The following is a 15,551-nucleotide window of genomic DNA, read 5'->3' on the forward strand; positions in this document are numbered from 1 at the left end:
CATGAACATTGTGGCCAAAAATGGCACCAAAATACTGTTAGCAAAGGAGTAAAATGAAAAGCACCTGAATTGCAATTATTTCCTGCCCTTTTGAAGGTAGAGATGTAAACCATACTGTACTTACAGCAAAATAATGCAAGAGATCTTATAAAATGAGAGGTTATGCAAAATGGAAAAATGAATTTCTGAGGTTATTATTTCTTAAATTTATTCGTAATAAATGAATACTTAAATTTTGCTATGCATTTGCATGTTGTCATATCATTAATGCATCTGTATCTAGAATAAATATCACTAATATGTATTTAAGGCCTTTTGCATTGAGTCTGAGGACATATTTACTGCATAAAGACAAACTTTGGTTACACCTTTTTTTAAGGTGATGTAGTTACATTGTACTTCCTCAAATAAGTACTGAGTACCCAGACAGAAACACAGTTTCGGCCCAGATCCGGCCCACATCTGGAATCCACGTGTACCTGATGTGGGCCGGATCTGGGCTGACATTATGTTGCTGTCTGGGTAATATTAGTTGACTTCTTACTATAGAGTTATGGTTTGGGCACTCATAAATTATGGGATTTTATTTGGGATGCGATTAATCGTGGCACAGCCCTTTGAATAACCATTGTACTTGTTTACAAGCATGAATTTTGCCTATGCACTTATTGTCGTAGTTATATGTAGATAACTAGCCTCTTGGCTCTCTGAAAACGATTCTGCTGCGTGGACAGAGTTTTCCCCGAGTTGCACGACTGATCTCTCTCTCACACTTAGCATAATGTTCAGCATGTTTTGTGGAGTAATGATGCCTGAGATTGTTCCTCCAGCACTGCCATTTTGTCAGGTTTCAAAAGAGACGTAGATCAAGACAAGCTAGAGGAGTATTTGTACACTGAATGTTATTCAGGGTACATGTAGAGTATTTAGCTATTATCTCGACTCACATCCAGCTCTTTCACTCAAGTCTTTGTCGATGCTGTGAATTGGCCCGTAACCTTTTTAGCACATGTAAAACATCAATAAATTACTATCCAGTCTGTTTTAACCTCACATCGAGTGGCTGGCGACCTTCTTATTTAGCCGAATTAAAGCGATGATGATGCTAAACCAATTCCTGCTCAGGAATAAACACTCTTGTTCCCAATTATCCCACATTGCTGTCAGAGCGAAGCTGTTCACAGTATTCCCGTGTATTTCATCATGTCATGCACAACCGTGAGATCCCGTCTTGATCTGTGACAACACTTATGTCTTGGTGAACACCATATGCGTGCTGTTTTGAGTAAATCTTTATTTAAAAAGGGAAAACGGCGGGAACATTTAGTGCCGCTCATGTTTGCTTTCCAGTGATTTTAAAGCGAGTTGGATTTGTGGAGGTGAGGAACAGTAGAGGAATGTTGTTTGAAACAGACACAACTAGGGTTTCAAAACAAGGAAAATGTAATGTTGCTTTCAGCTACCAATAAGAGTGCATAACCCGTTTGCTTTGTTCTGACACAGGATTGGGTGTGTTCACATGTTAAAACGATCTCTGGTGCGATTGCAAGTGTGAAAGCTGCTGTCTGAACTCTGTTGCACCAAACAAGTGGAGCGAGACGCTGAAAAGATGAGTCTCAATCTGCCTCCAAACCAACTCTGGTGCGGTTCGACTGAAATATGAACACAACACAGACCAAAGACATGTAAACAAGCCAAAAACAGGATGTGATGTCACAAGATGCGACCCTAAAAAGGACAGAATCCTCAAGCGTTCCTGTTTTTTCTCATCATAGTCGTGATGTTGCTCATCACAGTTCAGTACAGGCAACAGAACCGCGTCTCCTCACAGCAGATCTGTGTGTATGTGTGACGGAGGGATTCCTGATGCTGTTTTGACTCCTTTACACATTTTATAAACTATTCAAGAGTTCTCAGCTGGTCAAAATACCATCATATGAAGCTACGCACATACAGCAAGCGCATTTATCCCAGAACACAGCATTGTTTTAGATGTTCGGTAAATTCTGTTGCGAAATATACAGAATAAACCCGACTAATTAGGTTGTGAACGAATCCCTATGACTTTAGGTTCGGTGTTAAAATGCCTATGTGAACGCTAATTTTCTTTTTTGGTCCGGACCAAACCAGCCAAGCGAACCGGACTACAAGAGTGAACACACCCTTAAAATGTTTTGAATGTTGCATTTGGTTCGCTTTCTTAAAGGGATAGTTCACTTTGAAATTAATTTTTGATATGTTTTAGCTTACCTCAAGGGCATCCAAGATGTAGGTGTCTTTGTTTCCGCAGTAGTTTCAATTTTGATATTTTTAGGTCAAACCGTTCTTGTCTGTCAGTCATATAATGCAGGTCGATGGTCACTGGCTCAAAACACAAGCGGGCGGGTATAGATATATACATAGATGTCGCCTTGGCTACTGCAGTTCATTGGAACGAAACCGTAGCCAAGGCGACGTCTAGTGTATATATCTATACCCGCCCGCGCCGTCAGATCATTTGGACGTGTGCTGTTTTCAAGAGATAACAACGATATAAATACTGTTCGTTTTCTCACACAAACCGCTCGTTTCGTGTCTTAGGCCGTCAATGTGTACTTACGATGGGGAATTGTTTCATTTGGACGATGGGGAATTGTTTTAATTTGGACTCTGTGCTTGTGTTTTGAGCCAGTGACCATCGACCTACATTATATGACTGACAGACAAGAACGGTTTGACCTAAAAATATCAAAATTGAAACTACTGCGGAAACAAAGACACCTACATCTTGGATGCTCTGAGGTAAGCTAAAACATATCAAAAATTAATTTCAAAGTGAACTATCCCTTTAAGGTAACATTTCCAAGCGTACCAAAATGTGTGTGTGCAAGTCACACGTTGGGTGGCCGTTACACAAATATAGAGTGTCACAATTCCAGCTCTAACTTATAATATGTAATAAACTGTATATGACACGAACAAGCATAGCTACATCGACTACAACATAATCAATCAACCTTTCAGTCTGTCACGTCTCCGTTCCCTTGTGCATTCGTAACCGAGACGTTATTAATATTGAATTTGGTTCTCATTTGGTTTGTCTTGCCAACTTAACAGGGTCTGTTTGGCCCTGTTTGAGCCTTTCCAGTGAAGAACGTGGCACGGTAATTAATTGTTGAGAAATGTCGAGGGATTCCTGTGTGTGCATGTGTGTGTGTGTGTTGTAATTACCAATTAAAGCAGCATAGAGGGCTGCATGTCCTTGGTATGAACAGATCTCTCTCAGCGGAAAAAGCAAACCCAGAGTGATGAGCGCTTCCAGTCCACATTTATGTCTCTGTTTTGTCATTATGTTGTTTGACAGAGCAGTTGTGCTGTACAGCTGCTGTATCTGAGAGAAACACTCCTCCAGTTCAGCCATCCATCCATCCATCCATCCATCCATCTATCTATGAATTTGAATTTGTTTTAATTCTGCTACATTACATTTAAAATTCGAATGACAGCTCTCCTGTTTGCTACCTCAAATTCAGGAATTGATTTTGAATTGGAAAATCAACTGTAACACTGATGGTTGTAGTACGTCTTTAAACATGAACAGTGTATGTACAGAAAGAAACTCTCCAGAAGTGTGTATAACCGCACGTGTTCGACAGATCATCTGTACATGGTTTCATGACCAGATTCTGCTGTGTTTCCTCTTTAGAGCAACTTCTTGGGAAGTAGCAGCTTCTCGGTGGCCGATCTCCTCCAGTTCAAAGACCAGCAGCTTTCTCTCAGCCTGAGGTGAGTCGCATTGCTTTATCATTCACTTCATTCAGGCTGTGCTGTCGAAACTTCATTCGCTGCGTTTCGTGGTCATGCGACGAACTCTCTGGAGGTAGATGATGTCACAGCTGATCAAACAGTGCTGAGACTCCAGCAGAAAACAGGCCATCTGCTCCTGTATTTGGCACATATTTAGTTGCCACACATCTCAGTCTGACTGTCCAATGAATGCACAGCTTGAGTTTTCATTGTATGGTAGGACTGGGTGGGTGGTAGATTTGTTTATGCTAAATACGGAGTAGGATGTTTCCCAAACTGGTTAAGACGTAGAGAGTTTAGCTATCGCAGAGAACCGTTGCATATCAGGTTATTTTACAGCATAAATACTGTACAATAAAGACTAGTTTGACTGTTTTGAGGATTATGTTGCTAACTCAAGTGACTTGAAGCTGTTTTTGTCATTAATTTGTTTTGAATAATTTTATTTCTGATCCTCATCCATAAAGTTCCGAATAATTGAATTATATATGTCGTTTGTCATTTAATTCAGTGTAATTTCATACAAAAATAGATATTTAACACATTTTAATTTAAGATATGAATCATTGTTTTGTTAAAGTTCCAGCCAAAATGACTGATTATATTAGTATAAAATATTTTAGCTATAGCATCCATCCCTATATTATCCAAGTTTGGATATTTTATGATGAAGGTAAGGGCTGTTAAAGGGGGTAAATATGAAAACTGTGTAGTGTGTTGTGGAGAAAGAGATGTTGTGTGGTATAATGGTTATAGATGGTCATGCAACCTAAACGATTGCAAGTTCAAAGCCCACAAGGTTTGAATAAATCATGAATGATGATCTCCTCCCAGTGGGGTTGTTCCTGTAAATGTACTGTAAATCATTTTTGAGCTACAATTAAATGACAAATTGGTACTAAAGTAGTACAGATGGTGCGGGCAGGACACATTCATATCCAGAAGCATCTGCAACATGCCATCAGGACTTTAAACCAACAGTTTTGTTGCCTTGTTGTCGTTCACTAAGCAATTTCCTATTCAAACAGCTGCTCCAGTGCAGTTATTCTTTCCTGTGGACACGGACACACTGGATTTGCTCCAAAGCTCATTTTAAAGCTCTACCAAACGGCTACCTCAAAAGATAGCTTGTTTTGGCCAAATTGAAGGGCTGTTTGCTCAGTTGCTGCCTATGAAAAGCGCCCTCATAAGTCTCTTGGCCGTTATGCTAGTACACATTAAGAAAGCTTGCTGTGTTTTGGAGCAGAATCGGTGTGCGTTTCGAAATCTGCTTAGTCGTCATAATTGATAATGTTGTGTTTGCGATTCCCTGCACACCGCAATGTGGAATTCCTTCATACATTGGTATTAATATTGATTGTCGTTTCCCTTTAATTGGCATATTGGTCATGTTACGTTGTATGTTGGCCTTTGCTTCATGCTGTTTGTTCTGTTTGTCTGTCTCTGGCTGGCTGTTTGCTCTCCATCTCTCTTTCTGTCTCCCTTGATGCTCAGAATAGTGTTTCTCTTGGTGCGGAGCAGCAGAAGTACAAAAGCACTGCGCTGTCTCTTGTGTAATGCAGCAAGGCGTACAGTGCTCGGGGTCCAAGTCTCAGACTGCTTGTGAAAATGACATTTTTTCCATATTGTTAAAAATGGGATTGGGAAAAATGATAATGGATTTGGTTTGTGTCTCATGCGCTTTAATGAAGGCGGCACTGAAACTCAAGCGTGACTTTAGATTTTCCAAAGAGCATCTTGAGCTTCAGAGAGCCTTTTTCAGTATAGAAATAGTTTTAGATTTCGGAAAAAATGCACAAAAATTTCTACACTATTTCTAGGTCACTAATTAGATAAATAAATGTACTTGTTTGATAAGTGACTTAGAAATAGTGTAGACATTGTGTGTGCGTGAATTTTTCCGAAATCTAAAACCTTTTCTAATTAAATACAAAAAAAAGAAAAGACCTGAGGTGGTCAGACCTTTGGACCCCACTATATATTGCATTTGTTGCAGTTGGTAAACTAGTTAATAGTGAGAATTGGACCCTAAACTAAAGTGTTACCGCTACATTTATTCATTTATTATATTTTTAATGTTTTTATTGTAAAATATGGGTTAATAAATATTAGCAAAATGCTTAGTTACTTAAAAATTTCAAGTACAAAGTCTATTTACCTTAGTTGTTTTTTCCCCAACACTAATAGATTCGAATCAAATGTTATAATGTGGGGATTTATCTCAGAGCTTTGCTTGGATCATGGCGTAGAACTGGCTGGTTTTCTGAAAGGCCTTGGAAGAACAATGGGAACGGGAAAATACTTTCAGAAACAAAGCTGCTGAAAAAGTGGGCGGTACTCTTGAGCCCTACATCTTCAAAAGTTCATAATCAGCCCTCCCTTTTAGTTTATACGTGAAACAATGCTTTTCAGCAAAGATTTCGACTTGGGTTGTTTTTGCTGGGAAAATAATAGGAAAGCAACGCATCCGTCCGTAGCGTTTGTTTGCGACTCTATTGCTCGCCCCGGCCGAGACCTTTCACACAGTTGTCAGGTTTGCTGCGTTGTGTTTCAGGAAGTCTTGTCTTTCCTCTGTTCCTCCCCTCGCAGGTCACCTTTTCTTTTCTGCCTTATCTCTTCCTCTCTCTATATCATGGCACATTCAGTTATTTATAGATCCTTATCCAAGCAGTCTCAGATGCTCGGAGTGTAGGGCAATAAACAGCGGTCTGCAGTGGAGATCTCCGAGTCTTGAATTCAATCACTTTACAGTCGGTGTATTGATTGAGAGAGAGTTTAGGCCAATGAAATCTTGCGTCCTCTAAATGTTAGCAGGTCGGTCTTGCACTAAATGAAATTTCTCCTGCACTTAATGAAAGCTCCATCATCTGTGAGTTTAGGTCGAAAAATGAAAGATTTTTTTGGTACACCTACTAATGCCAGGTCCCATTATTTAATGTTGGTTAATGCATTAACTAAAAGAGTTCACTTTTAGTCTCACCTGCTAGTTAATTGAGTACATTTTCTACAATCTTTGGGTTTTTATTTTTTATGTTTATAGGTTATTTTGTCACTTATCACTCTTAGAAGAAAAGGTTCTATTTAGAACCTAAAGGGTTCTGTCTGACGCTTCATATATAGAACCTTTTAAGGGTTCCATCATGGCATAATTTTATGGATTTAGTTTTAATTAATTTTCTTATTTGAATTAAATTGTATGAAATAAACAGCTTATAAAACTACTTTATCACTAGAAAAAACTGTTAAACATGAAAGTATTATGCAATCATTTAAGACATTTTTCTTTATATAAAACCTTTTTGGCACAAAGGGTTCTTTAAACTTGAGTCAAGAACCTTAGGGTTCTAAATAGAACACAATTGAACCTTTTTTAAGAGCAGCTGTTGTTGTCTTTCTGTGCAACAACTCCTTTCACAGAAACGGAAGAAGATGGATTGAGTTTTTTTTATTAATATGTTCGTTTTTCTGGCTTAATGTGAGGAATATTCTTCATGTGTTGCCATCTTAGACAAACTCCTACCTCTGAGGAAAAAGTTGTCGGCTGTTTTCTCTCATTTTAACCTCTTATATTTTGACTTGCAAGACGCTAAAGCCAATTTTTCAAGATAAAACTGCATTTGGCACTTCCAGCTAGCATCACACAAAAATGTGAGACATTTCATTTCATGTGAGTGTGGATTATTTTTTTAAAGTACAGTCATTCTTTTAGGAATACAACTTTTTGTAATGAAGGAATAATTGACTGAATCCAGCTTTAATTTTGGACCCTGTTTGGGGTTGATTAAAAGTAAATGAGAACATTTAGAAGAGAAAAGCTTCTGGTACACAATGATTAAAGAGGACCTATTAAGCTATTTTACAAAGTCTTGATTTTGTTTTTGGGCTCTAGTAGAAGTTTTCATGCTTGAATATTTAAAACACATTATTTTTCACATATTCTCCATTGTTGCAGCTCCTCTTTTCCCAGTCTGTCAGTAACGCTCTGTTTAGTTCCCGTCTCTATGAAGCCCCTCCATCTGACACACTGTGCTCTGATTGGTTGGCTGGACCATTGTGTTGTGATTGGTCAAGCGCTTTGAGCGTATTTGGGAAATGTCCCGCCCCTTACCATAACCACGAGTTTAACACACTACTAACTAACTAACTCAACCAGGTCCCGCCCCTTTATTTAGTGTATGCCTTTGGCGGGAATTATTTAAATGAAGAATATTGTGACGTGTTTGTTCCTGAAAGTAAACTTAAGACTACATAGGAGGCGTTTCAGGGAGTTCAGAAACAGTGACACTGATATAGAGAATAACTCCTGTCGGAGTGACTTTGTAACTTTGCTGACCTTTTTCATGCTTAAACAGCAACATCACACACTAAAGAAAGATGAACATGAAAAAAGCATAATAGGTCCTCTTTAAAATTGTTTTAAAATGCAGAGTCTTTTAGCACGAACTGAACTTGTCTAAAAATTATTTGCTACATGCTAATACTGTATGTTGCTATTGACAAGTCCAGTAAGTCCAGGAAGGAGAGGCTTCCCTACAAACTGAATTTGTGGGAAAACTGAATAATTTAATTAATCGATCTAATCTTCAACATGTTTGTTCTTAAACACTCGTTTGGGATAGATCTATTTTCAGAGTTTACACCGAAAAAAATGCTGTTTTATAAGAGAAGTTGTGCAACAGATGGGATTCAGTTTAAGGCACTTCTCCTTTATTTTCTAGCAGTGATTGACTGTTGCACAACTCTGAATGAAATTAAATGAAGTCAAGGCTGTAATGTGATTGGTTATCATGGCACACATGATCAAAATTGACCATTACTCTTTATCCACCGTAGAGCCACGGACTTTGGTATCCACCAATAATAAATCCAGCTCTTCCAGTAATGGACAACCAGGAAGGCAGTTTTCAGATCTTATCCCCTGATGCTTTGTTCACCTCATATAACCCTTGTCCCTTTCATTCCAAATTGTCGTTAGATAAATAATGGGGTAATGTTAACCCTCGTCTTATTAGCACCTGACCAACCATTACTCAGCATGGCTTTGTTCACACACTCATGTTGGTGTGTATCAGGAAGGAAGTGTGCTTTGAAGAATGAGTGTCTTTGGGAGTTCATCCAGGTCACCAGAGAATTTCAGGAAGAAAGTGTTTAGAGACATCTGGAGGCTCATTTATAAAACGCATGTACGATCAGATCTGACAGGGAGCTTGAGAGGAGAATTTAATATGGCCGTATTTCAATTACGCACACGTCACATAAACATCTTGTTTTGAGTCTCTCCTGTAGGTGAACGTTTATGCATATCTTTGAGATATTCGAGATAACCGCCAGCAGGAATATGTCAAGCTCGAGGAGGAGAGAGAATCATTTATAACCTTAAATGAAATGAACATAAATCAGCATGCAGATGAATGTCTTTAGAAGGGTTGCTGGCCTACATTTCCCTATTCATCCTTTAGCCTCTCGTCTGCTATTGTTGAAATGAAGATGAATGATTTGATTAAATCAGTCTGCTAAATGCAGTGTAATAAATGCCAAGAGCAAACGGAACACAGTACAGGGAAGAAAACATTGATGTCTTTGTTTGTTCTGGAGTTATTTGCTTGTATACGCTATACAGGAATATTACACTACAGCGGAACCGATATTTGGAATAAATGTTTAACAGGAGTATGGACTGTGATTGGAAAATATGCATTTATAATGTGCATTTAATCACTGATTAAAAGTTTTTGCATGCATTTTTTTATTGCATTCTGTATTGGTGGAGTGATTCAATTTTTTTCGATTAATAAACATTTGTATACAGACATTTTTAAAATTCTTCAAATTGGTCTAATTGGAAGCTTTACAAAAAGGTTTACTGTTATATTTGTACTTTTAAATACTTTGTTAATGTTAAATTTAATTGTACAGTCGATACAATCGATACAATGTACAATACTTTTTTAACATTTAACAAGTTATGAACAAATGTGAAGTAACAATAAACAAAATACAATGCATAAAAAGATGTTAAGAATCATTATTATTAATACTAGTTTAATAATAACAGATTTATATTTTACATTAATAAATGCTATAAAAAGCTTTTTTGTTCATGATACCAAAAGCGTTAAGTAATGTCAAAAATTATACCATATATAGATATATTTAGATATAGATATGTATATATATGTGTATCACATCAGATCACCACACATATTTACTCCCCACACATTCAGTGTTTTTTATAGCAGTGTCTCTCTTTCTTTTCCATCCTCAATAAACTCCTTCTTTCCATAGACCATAAACCGGGTGTAAACAAGACGCTGGTTCTGTTATGTGCTGCGCTCAGTATAATTTCATTGCTTTGCCGACACTGGCCAGAATTAGACCCTAACTTGGTGATTTTTAAGCCCTCATAAAACCCATGATGGGTTTGGGTGAGAGTTGATCTGGTGGTTCTTGGTTTAGAGACCTTTGACATGGCTGGCACTTTTCAAATGATCCCCCCTAAATGAAAGTTTCCTCCTTTTGAAAAATTGATAAGCCTGTTTATTTCTCAGGTCCTTAACTATGATTATATTATTTAAGGTTACTGAAGGTTTTATTATGTGTATTTAACAGTCGTTTCTGCTGCTCGGGACCCCATCTGAACAGACCTGGCCCCATTTTTATTTGAGCAACGCTGCATTAGACCTAATGAATTATCTAAATGCTGCACATAATTGTATTTCTGTTTGGTTGCCGCTAATGTGTTTCAGTTCTTATAGAAACTAAATTATGTGAAATCAACATTGTCAAAATGAATGTCATTTCCTGAATAAATCAGCTGTGATGTAATTTTGACTTTTTAATTTTGTCTGTGATGTATGTTTGACTTTGAAAGACTTTGACATGCTCAGCTCTTTCTCAGCAAGTTCATGAGAAATACCTTTAAACAATCTTAAAACAATAAAAGAATACCGTCTGATCGAAATATGTTCTTTCAAGACGGCGCTGTATTCCCATTACTCAACATTCGGGTCAAGGATTGTTCCCTATCGCCCTGTGTTAAACTTCTGCTGCCAGTTCAGCCTGAATCTAAAGGCTTCTTCCAATTTAGTGTTGTAGGTAGTTTCAGTCTTAGCTGGTCTGTATGTGGTTTTTAACATTGTGCTTATAAATTCAATTTGAAAATGTCAGATCGACTTTAATAAAATGTTCAGAATTACAAATGGAACTACAATGATGATGTCATGTGACATTTGCATTCTGAATTGCATTTATTTGCATTATGAACTGTGATTAGTTGTTTTTTTCTATTTAAAGTGTACATTAACTGATTTTCAACCTGCTTTGTATTCTTACAATGTCGGAAGTACTGTATATGTAAATGAACGATGTTTACTTGTTCTCTGTGTTACGTAAACTGATAAATTCATGTTTATTTGTCAGCAATCATCCGGCCGACTTTTGACATCTCCAGGGCATCCGTTACGGATTTATTTATTATACTTCCGCGTTTATGTGTCCCCACCCAGGGACGGTCGGATCAACAGAGGGTTATTAACAGAACAGTTATTGTAAGGGTAGGGTTATCGCTGAAAAACGTATCATACTCTCTCTACTCTTTAAACAGCATTATGGTAAAAATGGAACACTAATGGCGCGTTCACACCAAACGCGAATAGAGAGTCAGGCGCGAGTGATTTCAATGTTAAGTCAATGTAAAGACGCGTTTACGCGCAAATGAGGCGTTTAGCGCAGCGCGGTTGAGCGTCTGGCGCGATAAGCGCAAATGATTTTATTTGGTGCTTTCTCGCTTTTTGTGCATTCACGCGTTTGACGCGAATTCGCGTCTGCCGCTCAAGTTGAAAAATCTGAACTTTGGCGTCAGTTCGCGCCGCGTTAACCAATCAGGAGCGTGCTTGTTGCTGTCACGTGGTGAAGTAAAAACAAAGTAAATCTTTTATCGCATAAAAACTTGATTTCAATATATGAGACATATTCATTTTGTATTGAATGCTATTTATTCCATATCTAAATCCAGATTATATGAAACATGTAAAGTATGTAAAGACAACCAATATATTTTAGTGTATAAGAACATAGTTCGTGTCTGGACAGTGTTGTGTGAGAAAGAAAGAAAAAATCGCAGGACAGGTTAATTACTTTTGGAGGCTGGCTCCATTTATCATCAATACAAAAATAAATTACAGATTATGTGGGTGAGGGCGAGGGTGATCCTCGCTCCGATGTGGGACAACAGATCATCAAACTGGGCGTGGGACAGGCGGAAGCACCGCTGATAGCGGCCGTCATCCAGGCGCAGCTCCTGGAGCAAATGGTGAAACTCGCCAAACTCTGGAGGGTCTCGGTGGACCCAAGTACGGCGACGATGACCCCTATGCCGCTGTTCTGCTTTCCAAAGCAAATACAGAGCGGTAACTCTCCCGAGGAATGCTCGATCAACATCAGCCATTTACAACACAAACAGACAACCACCTAGCACTTGCCCCGCCCACAAGAAGCGGATTTCGCCTCAGACTCGCGTCAATTTCGCTTCAAACTTTTGCTTTTCACACGCGTCAATTTCGCTCTGGACGCGCGAATGGATTCAAAATGTTCAAGCGTCCAACTAGACGCGGTAGACGCGAATTTGACGTGCTATTTGCGTTTGGTGTGAACGCACAGTAAGACAACATCTTTCATACATGGTCATGGAGGTTTTTCAGATTTTCCATCACAGCTTTTTCTCTATATTTACGACTCTTTGCAGTGTTTCCTCTTTTAATTCTTGCACCCAGGAACATTACAAGTCGACACCATTATGACTAGAAGTTTGCTTAGAAGTATGTCCTACTGAAGCAAGGCGGTATTTGACTCTGCTCAGGCGTACTCATTGCAGACTGGTGGGAGTGGCCTTGGATGGCAACATGCCCAGTGCATTATGGGTGTTGAAGTTTTCCTATTGGGCAAAAGGGAAGACATAAGCCTTTTTTCCCTATTTAAGTAGCACTGATTATAAAAAAATCTCCTTTCTACGGCAAAGGTAGCCAAGTTTTATTGAAAACCCATTTTGCCAGCGGTGAATAAACCCTTTAACATCTGCAAAGTCGCTCAAAATCATTGTCTTGATTCTCATGTCAAACCAGCTCTGATGCAGCATTTTGCTTAGGCCTGAAACTTAAACTTATTGGTAACACTTACTATAAGCTATCATTTGTTAACAACATCAGTTAATTTCAACATTTATTAATGCATTTTTAAAAAATGAACTTTGCAGAACTGTGAACTAACCTGATCAAACAATGAACAATTGTATTTTTATTAACTAACATTGACAAAAAGGAATAAACGTTGTAAAAATGTGTTGCTCTCTGTTAGTTTATGTTAGTTAATACAATGAGACCTTATTGTAAAGTGCTACCAACCTATTTAAAACTTTGCAGACACAGCTGTTTCGTTCAGGAAATGCACATCTTGTTTTAGTCTGAGCTGAATATGGGATTTGTAATTCGGTAATCCTAAACTCTAAACTGTTTTAAGCTCTGAACACTGTGGCAAGCAAGTGTATGTATATTTGTGCTCTGTATACTGAGATTAATCAGAGAACTACTTAACTCTTTTCCTCGGCTTCTGCTAGTCTGCCTATCACAGCACTGCAGCATGACACACACACACTCACACACACACACACACACACACACACTTAAGGCCAGGCTTATTGCCACGGTGATGGAAAAGCCATCAAGTATCTGATCCAGTGAAATACAGAGCCCAGCAGAAAAAGGGATAGGTGCTGCTGTGCTGGAGAAATACTGACACGTCACACTTTACTTCTGATGCTGCAGTGTGTGTGTGTGTGTGTGTGTGTGTGTGTGGCTTGCTCATCTCCCTCCCAGGTTTATCTGCTGCTAGTCACCACTTGTTACACACTGCAAGCACACGAGCATGCACTGAGGAGGTAATCTCCATGCTTGGATGCCAACAGAGGGCCGTTGCTCTGGTTGGGTTTGATGTTTCGGGGTTTCATGCGGCTGATTCCAGCCCTAGCAGAAGTGTTGAGTTTTGTGCTGTGTTATCGGACACTGGCATGTGTTACTTACTGGATGGATCTCACTTGACCTCAGTGTCAGTGCTGGTTTTCATGCTGCATGGATTGCGATGGAGCTCGAACTATAATGAACTATAATGCATGGACACAAATTCACATGTGCACAGTTCTAGTTGCGGCCTTAAAAAAAACGTTCATGTTTGAGGCTGTGGTTTCAAAACCAGCATTTGAAGTCAAAGTATGCACGCTTCTGGTGCCGAAATATAGGCAGCAAAATTATTTTGCATTAATTATTTTGGTAGGCACTCAGCATTGCCTGTATCTTTTGCAGAGACGATCATCCCATAATACACTGCAAAGAGCTTAGTAAAAAGTCCATTCAAGAAAATTAAAACTTATATTAATATTAAGATATTTAAGATAAATACTAAAATAAAATAAAAAAACATGAATAAACTTGGAATATTTAATAGTACTTTTCATGTTTTTTAGTATAGTTACTTTAAAAAAAATGTTTTAACTTAAATATTTTCAAATATGCATATTAAAATGCAACAATTTATGAATAAATAAATCATATTTATTTAACTAATATTATATTTTAATTAGATTATATATTTTTACACCACCATTCCGAAATTTCTGTATAATGACTGTGTAATTGCATATTTAAGGCATTATATTATAATAATCACCAGTTGTTTGTACACCTAATCATATTGATTATTCATTGAATCATTAATACTAATAAACATGAAATATGACTAGATAACTATGCTGTGTATTTTTACGCTTATTGGTGTGTTGTTAGCTAATACCAATCTAGGTTTCAGAGCAGCAGAGTCTGTAAGTGCACCATAGACGCCGTAGCTGTCATGCTTAATGAGTTTCCGTTCATAACAATTTCAAAGCGCATGGATTACACGGTTAACAAACAGACCTGTTTATTGAGGTGAGAGAGCAGGCATCCGCCGATCCGCTTTGACATTTAAGCCCACGGCGGGCGCACTGTCAGAGGAGCGCCTCCATTTTTCATTGCTCTGACATTTTTCTCATTGTTAGTCTGGCGGTATTAGACAGAGCTCCTCCACGCTGAGTTAAAATGGCTGACAGAGAAAGTGGGCTCTGACACGGGAGGGACAGGGATGAGCTCGGCTTGTCACCGTCTCACACGTGGGCAGAGTTCGAGGAGCTGCTTACAGTTTTAATGACCACCAAATGAGACGCCTTTGGTCGACAGCGTGGCACGCGCGTTCAAGTCAGCAGTGTTTTTGGGGAAGGAATAAGCTGTTTCATCTCTGACAGAGACGCGGCGCGAGCGGATTATGATGTAAGCGAACGGGCAATCGGGCCTCTAATCATCATTTTAGAAGCAGCAGTGTTTACAGGAACAACCATTACACGCTTGTTTGCATGTTACACTACTGCAAATGAACAGTTTTCATGGGTTCTGTGTAACAAGTTCCCACATGTATGGAAAGGCTAGAAATATTAGGGAATTTAAAAGAACTGTGTTAAAGCAATGAAAATATTTATGCGAAATGTAAACCCTAATAAGTATTTGGATGCTTTTCGCTCTAAAAAAGCCTCTTGTGCTCTTTTTCGTGGCGGTCAAAACATTTGTACTATATTTTAGTTCTATAATGTTTTTTATTTCATATTTTGCATTCTAGGGGATTTAATGGTACTAAATTATATTTATGGAATAGTTATCCATTTATTCTCGGAAAATTAATTTTCCAAC

At 38.4% G+C, this 15,551-nt stretch overlaps 1 protein-coding gene across 4 annotated transcripts in view; it reads left to right on the plus strand.

Annotated features, from left to right (window-relative positions):
* inpp4b (inositol polyphosphate-4-phosphatase type II B) overlaps positions 1–15,551 on the plus strand; it is a 160,905-nt gene that overhangs the window by 31,920 nt on the left and 113,434 nt on the right. For all 4 annotated transcript variants that reach the window (XM_081362240.1, XM_081362239.1, XM_081362242.1 and 1 more), the window contains one exon: positions 3,686–3,765. In XM_081362240.1, the coding sequence (XP_081218366.1) occupies positions 3,686–3,765 (80 nt within the window). The remainder of the gene's footprint in view (positions 1–3,685; positions 3,766–15,551) is intronic.

The sequence above is a fragment of the Scardinius erythrophthalmus genome (assembly GCF_964197995.2).
Source record: "Scardinius erythrophthalmus genome assembly, chromosome: 3".
NCBI lineage: Eukaryota > Metazoa > Chordata > Actinopteri > Cypriniformes > Leuciscidae > Scardinius > Scardinius erythrophthalmus.